General features: G+C 41.3%; 1 protein-coding gene across 9 annotated transcripts in view; it reads left to right on the top strand.

The window, feature by feature from the left end:
- Positions 1-21,406, top strand: part of LOC136441649 (myosin-10-like) — a 54,803-nt gene that overhangs the window by 18,284 nt on the left and 15,113 nt on the right. For 7 of the 9 annotated variants that reach the window (XM_066438104.1, XM_066438068.1, XM_066438095.1 and 4 more), the window contains 9 exons: positions 492-591; positions 1,175-1,290; positions 2,220-2,306; positions 3,692-3,793; positions 10,310-10,397; positions 16,682-16,838; positions 17,141-17,281; positions 19,530-19,642; positions 20,404-20,542. In XM_066438104.1, the coding sequence (XP_066294201.1) occupies positions 492-591; positions 1,175-1,290; positions 2,220-2,306; positions 3,692-3,793; positions 10,310-10,397; positions 16,682-16,838; positions 17,141-17,281; positions 19,530-19,642; positions 20,404-20,542 (1,043 nt within the window). Of the gene's footprint in view, positions 1-491; positions 592-1,174; positions 1,291-2,219; positions 2,307-3,691; positions 3,794-10,309; positions 10,398-11,181; positions 13,834-16,681; positions 16,839-17,140; positions 17,282-19,529; positions 19,643-20,403; positions 20,543-21,406 lie in introns of those variants that run through there. The other 2 variants (XM_066438111.1, XM_066438118.1) reach the window with 2 other exon arrangements.

A 21,406-nucleotide genomic window follows, 5' to 3' on the forward strand; every position in this document is an offset into this window, starting at 1 on the left:
ACAAGTCATATATAATGCAAAAAATGATATACAGTCAAAACTGCCCAAGAAGACCAATGGTAGACCAATAAGATCTGGTCTATGTGGACAGTTGGTCTAGCTTGGATGTCATCCTCCATCGTAATCGCTGGCTCAATCTTTTTGCTTGCTAACCCTGTGGTTAGCAAGCGAAAGATTGAGCCAATAGTTAATGGAGGATGGCATCCAGGTCACTATAGACCTGGATTCTTAATGCATGTGTCAATGGGAAAAATTATCAAAGGTACTGTACCACCAAAAAATGGTCACATTGTCCCAGGTGGTCCTTTGTAAAGGTGGTCACAGGTTTGACTGTATTTTCATCTATTCATTGCAATGTTTAATTTCTTTTTTGTCTTCATCAGTCTGTATTCAACAATAGAATTTACCTGGCCCTATTGAAGCTTTAATTTTGTCAAGAATGTATTTTCAACAGAAAGGAGATTTTCCATGTTGTTTATTTCCTGATACAGGTGTGTCTCAGCCTTCACTGTACCGTGAGGGTTCCTATACAAGTCTGGACACTTGCAGAACAGAGGAATACAACGACAGGTTTAGGAGACTCATGGTCAAGTAAGTCAGATGATATGATAACAATCTTTATTCCATATTCATGCATTATTCAAAGGGCTAAATCATAGTAAATGCACAGATGACCACACATGGTGGAATGGATGTAAAACACCAACCTGAAACAATCATTCTACTAGTTTCAATTTTGCTGCGAACGTAATTTTGTGTTTACAAAGAGGAGGAAAGGAGCCAAAAAAGCCGCACACTTCTACTCTGACAAAGATTTTAATCAACATCCCCTCCAGCAATTTTCTTCATAATACTGAATTGGTTCTGGTTGTAATTGATAATTTACCACAGGAATGATTAAATGTCTGCTCTATTGTGTATTTGAACTCTTGATCCATATTCATGAAAACATAACATCTACTTATTCCGCCAGGGTACATTATTCCGCCACCCTGAAATATATGCCAAGCAGATTTCCAACCCAAGCCAGTATTATGCACTCCTGTATATCTAAACTGTGCATACAGGGGGGGTGCTGCACTAGAGATCTCTCAAACACACTGTTTTTCAAAGTGACGGATTTATGTAACCCGGCATATCAAAGTTAATGGCGGTTAATGGTTGTCCCCCACAGGCAGGTAGCCGGGGTGCCCATCACCAGTTTTGACACCGTCACCGTGGCCAGCGACCTTGACTCTGTCAGGACGGACACTGTTCGGGACAGGTTCCAGGAAGTCATCGGAGGAAAAGGTTTGTGTGTTACTCTGTTTTATGAAGCTTGATACTTGATTAGAATTGTAGGTTAGGCTAACATCCATGAACTTAATCACTGAGGGTACATAATTCCGCCACCCTGAAAAGATTGTATTGAATCTAATTTTCTGTCATAACAATATCATGCTCTAATAAAAAAAAAACATTAGGGTCGTTTACAACCCAGAAAAATATCATTTGTCTGCGGTTCCACAATATACATGTATCTTTTTTGAAAGCAGCTGGCATGTCCTGATATCATGTTACAGATTAATACGTACAGTAACAGAAAAGTGAAATCATTATGGCATTGTGATAATTGTTATTCAACATTATTAACATAATGTATTGTGCTCAGGAAGGTCCAAATGCTTCAAGGTCATGCACAATGAACTATGTACCCATTTTCTTTTCAAATTACATTATGCAAATTAGTATGGCATCATGACAATTAGTATTAGTGTTGCCTAGAATGAGGCCATCATCACACACATAATCTGCAAGTCACTGATGATATTATTCTGATAAAATAGCTCATAACCAAATATAAACATATGATTTGATAATAGGTAAAACCTGCTCATAGTATTACCCTCAACAGGTTGTTGGATTGAATATCATAAAGTCAGATGGCTACTTGTTGATATGAAGTCCTGTGGGTCCTTTGAAATACGATAAGAACACACAATGTTATATGGCCAGTGATGCTATGCCTTGTAAACTCAGATAATCAAACCTGACTGTAACTAATTTCAGACTGAGCGATTTTTTGCTGCTGGAATCAGAATGGTCAAAATTTTAGTCCGATATCTCTGTTTGTAAATTTACAATGTAGATCCATTCCAGCAGCCTGCACTGTTTAACTTATTTCGTTCTACTGAATTCGAACCTTTCTTGATGTTTCCTGTTTTTTAACACACGATCAGGAGCTGGCTCCAGAGCAACAACTGATTTTGAGCTGAGTGAAGCTGAATCTGAGAGACCAGAAAAAAGGCATGCTGCCAACAGAAGAGGTAGGAGCTTACTCTTGTATTGTCTTGATAAATATTAAGATCATGTTTTTTGTCCTTTATTTTTTGGTTGGCTATAAAAAAGGTTAGGCCCTAGCAAAGCTGCATTGCACTATCAGCTTTCAAATGAAAGATTACGCTTCATCTAAAGCATTGGGTTTGACTAAAGGGGAAGAGAGTTCAAGAGATGCTACACACACACACACACACACACACACACACACAAACACACACACACACACACACACAAACACACACACACACAGTTTTCCCTGGTCCGTCCCTGACTCTTATTCACGAGGGGGAAGCCTGAATGTCACCTTCATGTTTCTGTGCTGTACCTGACACGCATTCCAAGATTGCTGTAGGATGCTTGTAGCAACTAGTACTGGTCTGTTAGTAATGTATCTGGAGAGTACCTCTCGGCAGCTATTAGGGAAACCAGCATTTTTAACAGCTATAAGTACCACTTCCAACGAAGAGGATGGAAAATACATGTAAAAGGTCTTTAAATCAATAGATGTAGAACAGTCAATGTCAAATATGGGGCCGTGTACACGTATATATAATACATGTCATACAAATTACCGGTGCAATGGCCTACTCGTAGTGGGTACTAGTGTTCACTTTGCATATGGTAGGTCGTGAGTTCGATCTCTGGCCGGGTCATACCAAAGACTTTAAAAATGGTACATACTGCTTTCTCTGCTTAGCACTCAGCATTTGGGAAAGAGTATGGAAGTCAAACACACACCACTACCAGTGGACTAGCCCCCTGCTGTTGTGATTGCACAAAGTTGTGTGGCCCAAGGGCTACTGAAACGGAGATGGGCGCCGACCTATGCACCATCAGTGCAGGAAGGAACTTTGACTTTTTGACATACAAATTAATGACAAAATGTAACTTGTTTTCTCTCGGTCAAATTGTCAAGCATAGATTTTTATTTTCTGCACATTGAAGGAGACAACTGTAAGTGTATTGTAGTCTTTTGGGTCTTTCTGCTTAGGCATGTTGTCTGCTAGGCTCAAGCTTGGGGCATAAACATCATGCCAGAGAGCATCTTACATGTAGGTGACATGTGTGTCAAACAGGAATTTGGCCTCTACCAGTCACTGCCATAGACAAGATAGAAATATGAGATTATATTTAGAGGACAGAAGAAGGTGAAGGAATACAGGAGTTTCAGAAGAGGAAATATGTTTTACAAATATGGGTGATAGGGAAGAGGCGTTTTGAAGGTCAATTGCTTACTCTTGGCTTGCTGCAGTTTGAAGTGGCCCCTGCTTTTGTATGTTGCCTGATTTTGAGTACACATCTGTCCAGTACATGTGCCGTTGATAGATACTCATCGTTTCACTCGAAGATTCATCCCAATTACCATTTGCAGAAGCACTAGAAGATGGATTGAGCGACTTTGAAAGCGTGAAAGCCTTCCCCTCGCGCACACCTCGCTATGGAGTCGTAGTCGACAGCGAAGCCGATGATATAGGTAGGGTACCTGTTGTCACATACTAGATGGTGATTTGCTTTGATCTACATCGTAATCTGTTCCAATGTTAGAATAGCATTCGGCTGATTCGAATGTGCTACTGTTTGTCTCTTGATCATTCTGCCATCATTTAGCTATGAGTTTTTGAATGCACAAATTTGCACTGGGTCTGATTGGTTTGAGAAACTGCACATAACGTATAGCCTGAGATTCCTAAACCTGCTTGTTAGAAGTCGTTACTAGCTATCTGATGATTAAATTGTGCCTGGTCTTCTCTTTATCATTTGTTGCTTCAAACAATGCTGGAATTTGAGAAGATATTCGGAGAATCACACAAGTAACTGTTGTTTAATGCAATAACAAGCTGCAGTCACATGGTTCCACAATAGCAAGTTGTTACACCAAATATAACATGTCTGCATTATCTTTAAGAGATTATACATTGTATACTTTAATTTTCTTGCAGTCTTTGTTGGCTTAGTGCGTTTGGCATTGGACCACGCCCAAGAACAGGGAGTTACTAGATTGGAACATTCTTTTAACTTATACAATATAGTAGCACAACAAAACATGAAGAAATATTGAACCTTGAATATTGAACCTTTTTAAGTAATGCTATACATATATATATGTAGATGTATCATATCAAATACAGGACATTTCAGTAGCAGCAGCATGAAATATATCTTGAGGGCATTGTTCACAATTTGAATGTCATAATTGCATTAAAGAATACTAAATTAAAAATTACAAACTTTTGATACTTAACAATCACAAGTTTGTGTAGTTGCACATAACAGATCATCCTTTAAGTGTAAAGATATAGATAAGGAAATGTTAGAAAATGTTTGTAGAAATCCTCCAAAAAGTACAAAAAATGTACTAGACAAATTACTCCATGCATTGAAATAAGCTCTGTACTGCACAATAACTTGAATAAGTGATACATGTATAAGCTGCATTTCTGCTATTACACTTTCACAGGCAAGACACTGTGTTACTGGAAAAAATTGTGTATTTAGGTAACAACAATTTTCTCCCACCAATAATTTGTTCTGTGACTTGGTTGAGGTTCATTAGACTAAACATCTACCATTTCAAACAATCTATATTCAATAATATTTACTTACTTTCTGCTAAAATTCAATAAACACATTTGGATAATTTAACAATTGAATTTTCTCAGCATCTTATACTGTCTAGCCTCAAAATTCAGACCTGAATTTAGGTAGATGAAGCTCATTTAGGGTGCATCCCTGTCATTACTCGTTCTGGGGTTTTAGCCTGTCCTGCAGGCTTCAAGGATAGAGGCTGTCCAAAATGTATAGCTTGTCTTATTGGTGGAGGTTGTGGTATGGGTGTAGGGTGTCTCAATTGTAAAGGCTGTCCCATCATAGGCTGTCCCATGGGTGTAGACTGTCCCATGGGTGTAGACTGTCCCATAGGTGTAGGGTGTCTCAATTGTAAAGGCTGTCCCAGCGGTATAGGCTGTCCCAGGGGTATAGGCTGCCCCGTGGGTGTAGGGTGTCTCATTTGTAAAGGCTGTTCCATGGGTGTAGAAGGCCCCATGGGTGGAGGGTGTCTCATTTGGAAAGGCTGTCCCATGGCCAGTGGTGGAGGCTGTTGCATGGGTGTATGCTGTTGTATGGGTATTGGCTGTCCCTTGGACTGCATGGGTGGAGGTTGCTGCATGGGTATAGCCTGCCCCATGGATACATGCTGTATGGATGCAGTCATAATGGGCATAGACTTCACGGGTCTGGACTGCCGTCTAAGTGTACCATACATGGGTCTGCCGTGCAGGGGGGGCTGTATAAACGTTGGTTGGGGCATGGATTGATTGGGCGTGGGTTGCCTCATGGGTATGGGTTGCTGCTGCACAGCCTGGGTGAGTGCGGCTGGCTGGATGGGTAAGGCTTGCATTGGCATATGTGGAGAAGGCTGTCTCATGAGCATAGACTGTCTCGCTGGTATGTGTTGCACAGGTGCTGTGTGGGTTATAGTGATTGCCTGTATGGGGCTAGCTTGGAGTGGTGGATAGTGGTGTGCCTGCGTGCACATCATATATGTTGGATGCTGTAGATTGTGTTCCGAACTTGTTTGTGGCCCTGTGTTCACCACATTTAAAGGACCTGCATGTCCCCATTGATAGGATCTTTCCACAACGCTTGGGTAACTCACAAATCCTGGAGAGAGTTCATTGCCAGGTCTAGGTATCGCTTGCACCTCTGGTGACATATGTTGTTGGATATCGCCCTGAGAAGTTGTTGTACTCTCTCTGCTAGCAGGGGTCCCAGGTTGCAGTTTAATGTCAGATTCCACATCGTTGCCATGCAATACTGTTTGCGGGGTTCCCCTGTCGTCTATGGCAACATCGACAGCTTTCTTTAAGTTGGAGGCAAGTAAGGCTGTGCCATCAGCATTGAGGAGAATTCCATTAGCCTGATACAGCCCGGCTTTAATCAGAATGGGTCGCTCTTTACCCAAGTTCTCGTTATCAACACACAAGGCTTTTTCCATAGTGGAGCTGATGTCCCACAGAAAATTATTGACTTGCTGGCGCTTGTACATCTGAGATATCTCCTTCCACGGCGGAATGAGCGAGAGAACTATACGAGCGGATAGATACTTTTTCTGTGCCTTTGATATCAAGGAGTTGTAGCTTCGAACGACATCGTCTGCGCTGTTTGTAGTCTTGATGTCATTCATTCCCACATGGAGAATGATGCATTTTAGCCGGCTGTAGTGCGTGTTTTTCAGACAGAGAGCTGCATCTTGTATCATCAATGCAGAATGTTTTGCCAGCTTGAGGTCCTTGTGCAGCATCTGAGGTAGAATCCCCTTTATGTTCTCATCCCCGATAAGTAAAATTTCTGCTTCGTCTTCATCATCAGGGCTGTACACTGACCGTGCTTGCTTCGTACACAGGTGGTCGTTGTTGCCTCGTTCCTCATTTTCAACAATCCCAGCATTTACAGTAATATGTGAGTCTGGCACAGGGTGACTGAGAGATTTGTCACGAAACATGTACTCTGTCGGTATTGCACACTCGCTTTGCACGGTTTCTGTTTCGAAACCGGAGGGAGAAGCACGCCTGGGATTGGTGTAGCAGGAATCTGTTCCGACATTTTCCACAGGATTTGGGGCTTGGCACATTTTCATGTTTGACAGTTGGAGTTCAAGACGGACCACCCTTGCATTCAGTCGTGTGTTAGCAGCTTCTAAAGAGACCACTCTGCCTGTCAGTGCTCTTATGAATGCTGTGCTTGTTACTTCAGGTTCATTGTAAACCCCCTGCCTTTGTCCAACAGGCTTATCACTCTTGCATTTTTCTGAGGCACTTTGTGCTATGCTTTCCGATTTTTCTCTACTCTGGTTTGCAGTTTCCTTTCCTTTTTTGGCTGTCCCGTTCACTAGGTCATTGTGATCTTTGTGCGGCTTTGTTTTGTCCTTTGTTGCTTTCGCAGGTTGTTTCTTCGACCCGTCAGTCTTCTGCCGTTTGCACTTGTTCCGCAGCTGTAAGCAGGTGTAGCAGATGTAATCCTTCTCCCCACAGTCGACCAGGTCATCCAACAGGTGCTCTAGGAGCCCGCTACAGTGAGAGTGAAACCACGTCTTGCACCCCCCGCATTGTATAAAACTGTCCTCCTCGTCGTTTTCCTTGCTGCATTTCCCACAAATCTTATTAGTCTCGTTGCGAGAATCCAATTGCGACGTCAACTCTTTCCATGCCAATTTTTGATCGTTGGCAGCCATCTCTCCTTTGTGCCAGAAATCCACAAAGGCCTTTGAGTAGTCCTTGCCGCTCTTATTACTATGAATGCCTGGAAACACAGACCATTGTACCTCTACTTTTTATGAGAACATACCTGATGCCACGGTGGTGTCCTTTCATGACTTAAGCACCATGTAAACAGAATGCAGCAGCATACAGAAGATTACAGCATTATGCCACCAGGCTTCCTAGTACTGTTGTAGTGCACGACCCCTCGAAGGTCAGGGAGAGAACAACAACACCGTCTCCCCTTACAAACAGCCCAAGCACCTGTTGCATTGTCCATTCAGAAAGATCCTATTAGTCCGCCTGCAAAATCCTTGCCCCCGGAGCAACCATATAGTTAAGGCATAAGTAATTGTGTATCAGCTGGCATACATATTCATCTAGAAAATAGGTAAACAACATATGATAGGTCCGTGTAGCAGCCATATTGGTGCCATATCACGTGTCAATTACTGTAATTGTGTAAGGTTACTAAGAACTGGTTTGGGCAGCTGGGAGGCTCCCCTGGGGTTTACAAGGTAGCTTATTAGAAGCCGTGAATAGTTTCATCAGGTTGGTAAGTCACTGAATAAAAAGACTCTTTTTACACAACCAAGGGATTTATTCAACCGACGTTTCGGTGACCCTCTGTCGCCTTCTTCAAGGCAATTCTGACTGGTTCACATAGCAATGCAGCACAGGTGTTGCTGCTTATACATATTAATGAGATGCAAACGCAAATTATTTACACATATACAATCACAAGGGATGACATCACTATGCGGTCCCAAACGTACAGAAGTGAAATCTGTACGTTTGGGACCGCATAGTGATGTCATCCCTATGATGTAAACAATTTGCGTTTGCATCTCATTAATATATAAGCAGCAACACCTGTGCTGCATTGCTATGTGAACCAGTCAGAATTGCCTTGAAGAAGGTGACAGAGGGTCACCGAAACGTCGGTTGAATAAATCCCTTGGTTGTGTAAAAAGAGTCTTTTTATTCAGCTTATTAGAAGGTTGGCAATTTTTATGTGCTGATAGCCTGACTAGCTAGTTAGTTAGTTGGGAACTAGACAGCCTGACTAGTTGGTCACTAGACTGAATGACTAGCTAGTTAGTATGTAATGGGGAGGCTCCCTTGGGGTTTACAAGGAAGCTTGAGAAGGGTAACAATTCTAATATGCCGACTGCCTGACTACTTGACCTTCTGCCTGCTGCCTAACCCAATTAGCAGTACAAATTTTGTACCAGAAGCCTACTTTAGAATAAAGAAGGTTAAAGCTATTTAAACATTAAGAAACGTAATTAAATATTGATCATTGAAGATTTGTGCATGATAAAAAACATTGTAATTGTTCAGTAAAAAAACCTCCTTTAAATGTTTATATGTTAAAGAAGTGTGACAAATACAAATAAATTTACTGGAAAAAAAAACAGCTAAGAATAGTAAGTTATGACTAAAGGTCAGAAGACCGTTAATGGGTAAAGAGGCTAAATTGGCCTTCTTTGATATCATGATTTCATTACGCTGAAACATCATTCATCAATTTTTTACATTACTAGCCTTTAGAAGCCATGTCACTTAATAATTGATGACAGTGCTAATGTACAGTGTGTGGTACCATGACGTGGCAATTTAATTTGGCATCACCATTATTTTGCAGCTGCGCAATACAAATTTCAGCCATTGTCAATTCAAAATCAAATTTGTGAATTTCAGCCATATGTGTAATGTTGCTACAATTTTAGGTGTAAAAAATTTTTCTTCCGAATCAAATATCTATCTTTCTCATTTTCTGGACAAATTTTCTAACATAGGTTCTTTAAAAATTAATTTAGGATTAACACATTGGTTATTCACTATAAAACCCATCCTTTATTTATCTTTATTTATTTTTATCTATTAGTTCAGCATGTACATGCCAGGGTTGCCCAACTAGCCGGAGGCTATTACTAAGGGCGAACCCATGTGCGGTCATAGGACTGTAGGTTTTGGACCATCGCACACTGGGGCATGCCCCTACTCTTTTTCGAAAACCCATCATTTGATAACCATTCTAATAATTTTACACTGGACTGTCTTGTTTTCATAGTTGCCTCAACTTTATTTTTAATCTTTGATATTCAGTGGTAAAGGGATGGACAGGGACAGATCATAGGGGTTGAAAATGGAAAAGGGATATCATTATGAAAAATGCTTAAAATTTGGAAGCAATATAATATACTCAATGCTGTCATTGACAAGTTAATTTTTTAGTCACTTCTTGACATTATTAATTTGATGTCACATAGGTATATTATGATTTCTACAATAATTTCTGAATTGCACTCAGACATTTTTAATCTACAAATGTATAATTTGTTTTAGACTATGTTACATATGTATGTACTAGTCCTGATACCACCATACATGGTCGCATGATAGCAAATATCTTGAATTTTGGTAATACCAGCATGAAACAAGTCACAAGAAACACAATGATTACATTAACTGAATTCCATGTTGTAGTTTATTGTTAATCATGAGCTCCTTTATTTCCATCGCCTGACAAAGTGGACATTCCATGTCTACATATCAAACTTTACTGCTGCTTTTCTGCACTCTCATTCTCTCAGTAGGAACAGCAACATCCAGACCCACGCACCTGTTACCCACTCTCGGTGTCACACACTTGGCCTTATTTTCAACATCAGATTTCACGTTTCCTTCACGTGTGATTGATTTGATCGTTTTTCGTTGCACCATGGCAGGAAACGAACAAGAGACGGAAGTGGTGAGTGACGTAGAGGACAGCCCCAAACACGCCAGCCCCGAGTTCAACACAAACAGCTACTACAGGTATTGTACTTTTACTAATCTGAAACTAACCTGTTATGGTAACAAGACCTCTTTTTCAGTTTCCATTGTCTCTCAGTAGCCGTACATTAGAAAGCCTTGCAATGAACTGTCATTTCCTTACAACACTGTGTCGGCTGCCCCCATATCTCTTATCAAACTAGAATGTTTTGAGATCAGTAGTTGTGACAAAATACATCCTGTTTATTTGTGGGTGGTCGTGTCATGAACAATGGATACTAGGCTTTCACCCTTTCACCTTGAGTAAGATAGAGGCAACACTAGTCACTGCTGTGGCGACAGGAAACATTTCGGTCTCCAGTTCCAATCTCCAACCTTATGTCGAGCTCTGATTCATGTGGTTAAGGTTGAGTTTTTTGTGTTGTGACTGTGACGATGACACTTTACTACCGAACATGAAGTCTCAGCAGGTGAGAGAAGAGTATACAACTTAGCAATCAAGCTATACAGTTGGACAAGTTTATCTTCTTGAAAGAAATAATTTAAGTTCTTGTGAAATCTTACACCATAGCAAGTTTTTCTGGATACATGTATATCATTTTTTTTAGCCACATTTGGAATATCAGGTTTGCACAAATATATACAGTGCAATTTTATGCCAATGTATTTTGTTTGTTTCTGAATGATTTTTTTTGTATACTTTTGTTTTAGTCATTTCTATGGTAAGGAAAGCCTTTTCTTAGATATTTTGCAGGGGTTTTGTTTATCATTCATGTTTTGAGCCTCAAGTCTCCTTGAGGTGTTTTCCAATAAGAGGAAATTTTAGTTAGTATCATGTTGGTGGAGCAATTAGGCATATTATTTTCTGCTTGCAGTTTAATTCAAGCATAGGTGTAGCTAGGAAGTTGTAAGGAAAGATGGAAAAAGGAAATGTAATCCTCTCCCAGCCCCCTTTGCATTTAAGCTTAGTAACAAATTAACTCTATCTCCGAGTCAGTAATATGGCACCTCTGCATAATTGTTCCACACATGTGTGAACAAGATTTGGGACCATTTTGTAAATGGGTTTTGATAAAAGTTATCTTCATGTTGACGTCATTTTTCCATTCCGTTTCCACACATGCGGCAGTGACGGAGCAATAAGAAACAGGAGACAGTCTCTTATGCGCCGTTTGGCCGCTGTGGACACACGGCACTCCGTAAGCTTTGACTCGTACTGCGAGTCCTTCACTACCACCAGCGAAGGGAGCTCGTTTGAAAACGACGACCTGTTATCGATGGAGGTAATTCAGCGTCTGCGGGCTATCGAGGCCAGTGGTTCTGGTAATGACGATTACGATGACGACGTGTTTGAAACCACCAGCGTAAACGAACCACCCTCTCCGAAGGGCATCCCTGTGTTAGAGGTGTCTGAAGCAGAAGATGATCACAAATATTTGGACGTTAGCGAGCGGCAGGCAGACCCCGCCAAGTTGGCAGACTACAAGACAGTGTTTATAAATAACTGGATGGGAGCCAAGCAGCCGTACGAGAATGACATGGACTACATGTTGCGTATTCGCAGCGCCGCTTCGTCGCCGGGACCCGGGTGTCTGTCGCGTGGGTCTAGTTTCGATAGTTCGGGCACGGTGAGCGATCTGCTAGAGCATCGGGTAGGCAGCGCGGAACTGACGCTAATGGAGCTGGGGTTTGGGGGCTCTGGGTTTGACATCCCTATACGATTTCTACCATCACTTAAGCACAGGTTAAAAAGCCAAGCCAACACATTTTGGTTAGCTGGGCAAGACGCAAAGTCACCCACCACCTTGTGGAGCTCAAGACACAGTTCGCTGGAGTTGAGCAGTGATGACGGACATTCGGATGCCCAGAGTCTCAGGAGCATTGAAACTGAATCAGAAAGTTTGATATTTGGAAGACAGCAGCAATCTGAAGAAAAAATTGCCAAACATGACCAAGTAGGAGCAGACAAAGTGGTGACAGAAGTACAGGAAGTGCAGAGGCCAGGGAAGACGGTCAAAATAGTTGAGGACTGTAAGAAACATGGCGACACCACAACATACAGCGACGTCAGTGCTGCAGCTAAACGGAAGAGGTTGGTCAAAGCAGCTACCATCACGGCAACTACAGAGGCAATGAACAGCCCTTGGATGACTCAAAATGTCAGGAATGGCTCGGCACACGCTCCCCCTCTGCTTGGCCGTACTGTGTTGGACTTGCTGCGGCTCAAGAGGAAGCGGATGCACTTCGTGAAGCAGAAATCCCTCCCGACAAACCTCGAGACGTTGCCGGAAGTGGAAGAAAAACCACGGCCATGTCAGAGCTCCAGTTCTGATAGCAGGCAGAACAGCAGTCCAATGCAAAGTGCAGAGGACCCTAACATTGATTTTGAAGATGCTATCAAAGACAGCGGCACAGAAAAGCCCAGCAGTGCTTTAGAAGCTCTTAGCTCTACTTCAAGTAATTGTAAGGAAATGGAACAAGGAGATACGGGAGACAATTCTGCACCAACCAAAGAATCGCATGAAATTATTGTACAGCAAACTTCTGAAGTTACAGAGCACATATTGACAAGTGGACATGCCAGTTTGGTCAGTGCTAAGCCTGCTATTCAAAGAGGCATAGAACTGCCGGTCAAAGCACCATGTAGCGAAGGGATTACAGTGGGGGGACTGGATCACAATTGTTCAGACAAAGCAAACGGTTTGGCAGACAGTGAACAACATGGGATAAGCAAGGAGGACCTTGGGTATCCAGAATTTGCACGTAGAGATGACTGTGCTCACTGCAAGGTGTCGGAGATCTTGGATTCAGGACACGATTTGCCACCCCAGACGATGCATGGAAGCGATGACGGAAAGATCCACTCTTTAAGTAGCAGTGTAGATGACAAGGATGTCCCCAAAGCTATGGTGTTGCAAGGAAACAAGCCATCAGATGAAGAATGGAGTAAATTGGCAAGCAGTGCAGGGCCAAAACTATTTGTGCGAAAAGTTGCATACAAGGAGAGCCTAATGTTGGAACGCCCTCTTATTCTTCAGTTGCCAATTAAGACTACCCGTCAGTGTTTCAGCAACAGAGAAGCAGTTGCAAGCAGTATGCTGCTACAGGATGATCAAGCCATCGGCCGAGTAACAGATTTTTGTGGTCTTGAGAAGCTAAGGAGTTGTATTGGTGGTAGCCGCCCCAACTGTAATCCTTGTTCAAATGTTTGGCAAACAGAGTCCGGTGTACACCGTAGGAGAATCAGGCCAAATGCTGCTAATGTAGGTTACATACCTGACAACGTCTGTCAAGGAAAACAAACTGCGCAACCATTGGTTTGCTGTGAGATGGACGCCTGTCGTAGTGCCTCAACCATACTGGAGACCTCACCTCAGACAGAATACTCCCAGAGACGAGTATCAAATCCTTCACAAAAGCATTTCTTTGATGAAATTAAGGGGCAAATGACTAGCATTGACACACCCTTTTTGGACAGGTTAGTACAATATGCTTTTGCAATGTCACTGTGCAGCTTGTATATCTTGTCATGTCACCATGCCATGTCAAAGTCTTACCAGTCCTGTTGTCTTGCTATTTGTTCTTGAGAGTTTATTCTATAGTAAACATGGTTTAGATGTAGGATGTCAGAGCTATGTCCTGGTGTATGCTGACTCATGTTCTGTGACTTGTTTACGTGTATACGATTGTTGAAATATTTATATTTTGATTACACAGTTGCAGTGTGAGCATGTTGACTCTGCATATTTTGCATGCCTTGAATGTAGTGGCTGTAACGGCATGTAATAAGTGCTCACTGAACATTCCAAAACTTCCCTGATATTTGTCAGCACAGTATATGCTATCATGATGAACTGCAATGTTCACTTATTTGCAATCAAAATTTCAGTTTAAGCTGCACATTTACTGAAGGTGCACATAATGTACTTTCCATATCTTCATTTTTGTTATATTTCATGTTGCTGCTGTCAGTGTTTGTTGCAATAATTGTAATTATAGAATTCTTTGTCAATGGCTTGGCTAGATGTAATAAAAAGTCTATTTTGATTGTTGTTGTTATCTCCATGAAAAAAGGCTTTTTCATGGAGTACTGTTTTGCTTGCGTTTGGTGTTTGTGTGTATGTTTGTGTCACCGGTCGCTTAAAGTCACCATAACTGTAAAACCTGTACATGGATTGAAATGATTTTTGGTATGTGGGTGGGTGTTAGGTGGAGGAAGGTCAAGGTCGATTTTGGGCCTCCTAGCATGTGTGACTGGAACTGCAATGGCGTATTTGATAAAATCTTAAATGTAGAAGAACTGAAGAGTGGACGGACAGATCGTCATGTTCTTTGGTACACAGGTAGGTTAGACCAAGTTGTACACACTTAAGTGCAAACTATGCAGATGAGACCGAATTTGCATAAGTAAGGAGGTAAATCGTTTGCATGGGTGTCGTCGTATGCTTAAAGTCAGCATAACTGTAGAACGTGTAGATGGATTGTAGTGATATTTGGTATGTGGATATGCGCTGGTAGGAGAATGGTCAAGGTCGATTTTGGGCCCCCTGGTTTGTGTCCCTGGAACTGCAATGGCCTATTTGTAAAAATGTTCTAAAGGGGTTTAACTGAAGAGAGGAACAACAGATTTTCATGTTATTTGGTACGTTGGTAGGTTGGACGGAGATGTACACACTGAAGTTCTAATCATGCGAAGTTATTGTGTTTGTGCGTGTGTGCGCGTGTGTGTATGTTTGTGTCACTGTGTTTGTATGTATGTGTCACCGGAAGCTTAAAATCAGCATAACTGAAGAACGTGTGGATGGATTGAAATGATATTTGGTATGTGGGTAGGTGCTGGGAGGAGAAAGGTCAAGGCCGATTTTGGGCCCCCTGGTATGTGTCACTGGAACTGCAATGGCGTGTTTGTAAATATTTTCAAAGGAGAATAACTGAAGAAAGGAGTGACAGATTTTCATGATATTTGGTACGCAGGTGGGTTGGACAGAGATGTACAAACTGAAGTGGTAATTATGCAAATTCGGACTGAATTTGCATAAATAATGAGAAATATCTACTCTATTGTGGGCTTTGAGGTCCCACCATCTGTTGGTCTCTTATCTAGGTCAACAGCTGGTGGTCAAACCACAAATGGGAACACTACCAAACCTGTATGTGGATACCCGTTGGCACATAAAATAAAACAACCAACGGCAAAAACAAACAACTGGGGCAAATAAAACACATCATATATAAAAACAAATTTCATGGAGATTTTGGGTCATCAGACTCTTGTTGTTGATGTGTATGTCATTTTTCTGCTGGTGTTTTTTCCCACTGTTGCCAGATGTTACATGTGATGTCTTAATCCGAACCTTTTCTTTTCACATAAGCTGTACAAACTGTCTCTATTTGCAATGTAGCCAGTAAGGCCTTAGAACAGCCAGTAAGAAAACATTCAGGGTTTAACCATTCTCATAGATGGTGGCTTTCTGCCCTGACAAAGAAAAACAATCCAAATCCTTACTAATTGTCCTGGAAAAAAAGTTAATACTAGGGAATAAAGAAAAGAGACTATCTTGGAAGAAAATAAGGATGTAAGAAAAGGGTTTTGTGTACTGTACCAATTTACGGTTCTTGAGTAGACCCTCTGACCAGTAAGAAACTGGGATGCAGAATGTTTGGTTACTAAGGACATGAGATTAGCTGAGAAACAATGGGTTCCTCCCCGAGTATCATGCGGCTCTGTTCTTATCTGTTAGTTCAACCTTCCATTATCTCCAGTCTTTGGCCCACTGTACACTCACATTTTTGAGTCGTCTTGGAGTCTGTGCAAGGAGAACTCTAGGCCACCCAAGCAGCGTTTTCGGGTAGGAAAACTCCACTGATGCATTCCAAAGCTTTTCCCACACAGCCCCGAGTCGACTTCGAAAACTTGTGTGTAAATCGGGTCTTTGATACCATTAATCAGCTGGGCAGCTGGAATATTGTGCTGCACACCTGATGCACCTTTCACTATCCAGGTGCAGGTGAAAAATGTTATTAGACCTTGTACATCTCTTCTCATTATTCAGACAACTTCTGTGCACATCAGGATTGTGTTATCTTCATTTCAGTCTCAATCTGAAACCCTTTGTACATGTACAATGTATGTGGAGTATTTGATTTTGAGTGTGCTAGTGAGATAAAATTTGAACTCTGGTTGTGTGCCTTGATTGTTGTTAAAAACATGTTTGTGATGTGTTTCCTTTGTAATTGACCCCAGTAAGATTATTGTCCGTTTACAGTTTAATCTCTATGTGAAATGTGAAATAATTTAGCAATGATGTACACTCTGCATCCATCAGGAGTAGTAAAGCGGGAGCAATGGGATCGAGTGAAGTTGGGAGGAGAAGGGACTCGGGGAAGTTGCAGTCCACACCCAAGACATATTCTGCTCTACCTGACGTATCAGCCAGTATGCCTGACGTGTCAGCTATCAGTGTTTCATCAGACAGAAACAGGGTGAGACATCTTAATCATATGTCATTCTTTTCACATCCAAATGTGTGTCTGTCCCTATCACAAAGTAAACAATAGCTTTGATTTCTTAGAATATTAACCTTCTCCTGGTAAATCTGTAACCAATATGGAATTGGGTGCTAAACGGCTGCTTTAGTCTGCAAAGGTTAAGTGAGCCATTAGAATGGAGTTGGCAATAACAAACTTTAGAAGCTTTCTGATGTCAGTTTGTACAGTTCATGTCTCAGTACAGTCTACCGTACCAAATACTATGTTGAGACTAAGACTGATATGCTTGTGTTTAGAGCCCAGGTATCGGCGGACGCTACCGCTCCTATGACGACATCAACTCCACGATCATGCCTCGTGCAGAAAGGACCAACCAGAGTCCGTCTAGCCTGCGGGATGCCGAGCAAGGTCTGCGGGATGCACAGGCTCAGAAACAGGTGAGGTTTGGCACACTTTGTATTTTCCAAGCACATCCAGGGCACTAAATAACCAATCTATGCACTGATTTCTAGGAAAGTTTTTAAAAACTGAAGTTTGGGGTAAAAAATATGTTTTTTACCCTTTCATGCCATTTAGCTTCCAGCCTACTTGTACATACATGTACTTCAGTACAATGTGCCTCCTTGTGACTGCCTATGGTACTGCAGCATTGCATGCCAATACTCAAATTCTTCATTAGTGTAGAGTGTAGACTGACATATATTATAGAAAACCTTTGGACAGACAAATAACTCTGGGACTGTAGCTTTTATACAATACAATGAAGCAGAAGAAACATAAATCTTCACAAGAGGTTAAAGGCACCCAGAGCATTTTATGAGGCTTGAAAACTGGAAATATTCTAGTTGCTGTAATCTTAATGAAATTGACATTTATTGCCACTGTTTACCACATTTGCGTGCGGATTTCTTCAAAAGTTCTCAAAAGCGGCACAACAATAAGCTACATGGTGATCTTTTAGTTTCACGCGCCTAGTGTAAATAGACCGATACCATAGCCCCACCCACCTCCGTCAAAACGTAGAAATGCAAAATTAAAACATGAACATGCAAATATTTGACGGACATGCAGTCACTCTCTCATTGGCCGAACCGCTGATTGTGATGGACAGTCAGGATCAGTCTATTAGGGCTTGGATATTCTATCAGTTTTCACCACACAACGACATCGTATATTTGCTCCTTTAATGTCGAGATGTAATGGTATAGTGTTATTGAAACTTACTATGTGTAAGAATGACTAGAAATTTGAGGTTTTTTTATTCAAGTTTCAAGCCTCATAAACTGCTCTGGATGCCTTTAACAGCAGTGAATTTTACATACAACATCCTTCAGCATATTTACATCCACAGTGGTGCTAGATTACCTTTCCCCATATACCTGTCTGGTGAACTTCTTATCCCAGGTGCTACTGGTATTTACAGCCTATTTTATATATCCTTATTGGTATCCTTTTGTCTCATTCCTGTTGCCTGGATAAACCCAAGCTCTGGACCACCGCAGGGATTGAAATATACGGTGATTGATGATTACGGTGATTGATGATCACGACTTGTTGTCTAACAGAAGCGAAGTCTTACCAAAGAAAAGTTGTACACTTTATGTTGTTGTTTTTAGTTATGCTGAAATCGTCTTTCTAACTTAATTTTGAAAATCATGTGGAAAATGTCTCTCTTGTTTCTATTGTGAGAGGAGGATGAACATTGAGTCAAACAGGTGGCCTCTGTTATTTGTTGCCCTGTCAGTTAGACAAAGGAGGCACTTGTCCACTCCCTCTCAACGTTTTCTGGGTTTCCAAACGTTAACAATTACGGCTATTGGTGAATTTGGTCGATCTAGAAAGCCTTCCTGTACCAATAGAGTTCATTTCTCCACCTTTGCACAGGTGTGTGGTAGAAGTAATGAACAGGTGACCTCATTATCACCTGATATCTCAAAAGGAGGTGTGAAACTGGAATTACGACAATTATGTCCAGAGGGCTGCCTGGTGTAACAGCCTTTAGCTATTCTTACCGGCCTTTTCACCACGAGATAACGCTATCATCCAGATGACAGTGCTCTTTCTTCTATGATTGGTCACTTCGCCACGCTAAGTTGTGAATTGACATTTAGGAGCGTACCCGTATTGGAGCAGTCTGTTGGGAACTGTAGACTATGTAAACATGTAGTGGTTGGAAGCTATGGACCAAAATGATCCTGTAAAGTACAGGTTGGATTTTCCTGATCTAGCGCTGGTGAGTGTTTGTCAACAAGTCATTGGGTTAGGTCGCAGATAATTGTCTTCATTATTGGATACTTTTGTCTGTTAATTACATTATTCAACAAGACAGTACACATAGTTAAGGGCTGTTCCAAGGAAAACAATAATGGTAGAAAAAGCCTGCACAGTCTGTATTTATATTTTGGTATAGCTCTGTTCTTGAAATTGGTTAGAAGTTCCCACCCATATTTTTGTATTGTCTCGTATATGTGTTGTTGTTTTTTTTTCCTTTGTTAAACCACTAGTGCCTTCAGGCAGGATATGTGTATTTGTCAACACCTGCTCAAAGAAATCATCAAATCAACCTTTCACAATTCAAATATGCTGAAAAAAAACGTCATTTGTGAAGAGCTGTGTATTATATTAAGATTTATCATCATATCATTATTATATCAATAATCTCTATTGTTGTGTTGTGATCTGCAGACGGCGCTTTCTGAGATGAGAGAGATTCAGGAGTCGCTGAAGAGCAAAAGGTCAGAGGTCAACCAGGCTGAGCATCATGTCCAGGACATGCAGAGCAAGTCAGACGAGCTCAGGTAAAAAAAAAAAAAAAAGTTGATATATTGAATATTTTTGATGTTTAGGGTATTTTTTAACTTTTTATGTGTGTTTTCCCCGTTTTTCCTTTCTTTGTTATTAATGGCTTTCTCGTCTTTTCAGCTCACTCATGATTTCTACAAACTAGTTATATTTCCTATGGCAAATAGTAGTGGACAACCTCAAATCAACCATTGACACTCATGCCAAATCTTCAGAAAAGATGCTCTAGCCACATAGTTCCCGTTTAGAACTTTATTCAAACCCACACCGACTTGTTTTGCCTATGTGTGTGACTTTCTTGATGGTTTAGGGCTCAAACAGTTCTATTTCCTATGTTAAGGTTTTAACTGAATTGAAATTTCTAACTGTTGATCCTCTGTAATTTGTAGTAAAATCTATTTCCATCTTGCGAAGTTTAGTGACCTACATTTTGAATGGGTAGGATCATTTACATGAAACTTGACTCATCACATAAATAGTGGAGGGGCCTTTCTCTTGTTTTATAAACAATAGGCCAAACTCTCTTGGATTCACAGGCATGATTCATAAATGGCTTCTATGTTCATGACAGCTTGTTGCCATAGGATAGGTATTATTGTATATTGTTGCCTATCTGTTGAAAGAAGCAATATTTCTTTTTTGACAGGCCGGAGTCAATCCACACTCAGATGTTTTATATCTTTCCAAAAATTAGGTTTATGTGGCCATTCCACCTATTGTTTTGTAAACACATCACTCTACTATTGTCTGTCCACAGGGCAGAGATCATGGTGTTGGAGTACAAGAGAGACAGCGTGGAGAAGGAACTACAGGGGGTTCACAAGGATATGGAGGCCATGACCAGACCGTCCAGTCGCCAACGGGACCGAGAGGAACTCGGCATGTCCAAAGAACAGGTGAGCGATAGATTGGTATAGCCAAGATGGCCGTGCATGGTTCAGTATGTGAAGAATCCTGCATCTGGACCAGGTGGTTGAGAGTTTGATTCCTAGTCTGTTATGACTCATTTGATTGGTGTACTTAACTGCAAATTGTAAGTCCTCGCCATGCACAGTGTACAGTAAATTGAATTATTTTTGCGGGGAGTTATTTTCACTGCTGAAGGGGACAAGTTTTCGCAGTGTTTTAAGTTTGCTTTTGGAATAATTTTGTAGTACAGTATAGTTATATGTTGTAATACATTTGTAAAACTGCCAAAGTAAAACCACTGCAAACATTTCAGGATTTACAGTATCAACCAATGAATTGTTGTAGGTTAATGCAAGAGGCCACAGTATTCTTTTTTTGATAAACTGATAAATTTGAATGACCTTTGTCACAGATACATATGCAACAAACGTTTCCTGTAACATGCTCGAGTGCCTAAAGTATACAGTAACGTAAGTTACAAGAATATTCCTCAAACAGTGACTTAAAAAGAAAGGTAGCGAAATACGCACCTCCAAATTTTCGGCGTCTTCTGTACGTCTTGTTCACGGAGTGACCTAGTACACGAGACTAGGCCAAGACTTGTGAAGATCTTCCTGCCTCCCCCGCCTCCTTGCGGAGTAGGGGAAAGTAGGACTTAGGCAGCTCCCAACCTCTGGTACGGTTCATCCCAGCACGTTCCAACTGGTTGTGGACTGCCTCTTTAATCTTCCTGTGAGAATTACGCGACTCTAGATCTATGATCTCTATGATGCCCGGGATTGGGCCGTTAGTGACTCTATGTTTTGTTTTTAGTTCATGCTGGCTGAGTGCGGATATACTGTCGTTACGGT

Source organism: Branchiostoma lanceolatum, chromosome 1 (assembly GCF_035083965.1).
Source record: "Branchiostoma lanceolatum isolate klBraLanc5 chromosome 1, klBraLanc5.hap2, whole genome shotgun sequence".
NCBI lineage: Eukaryota > Metazoa > Chordata > Leptocardii > Amphioxiformes > Branchiostomatidae > Branchiostoma > Branchiostoma lanceolatum.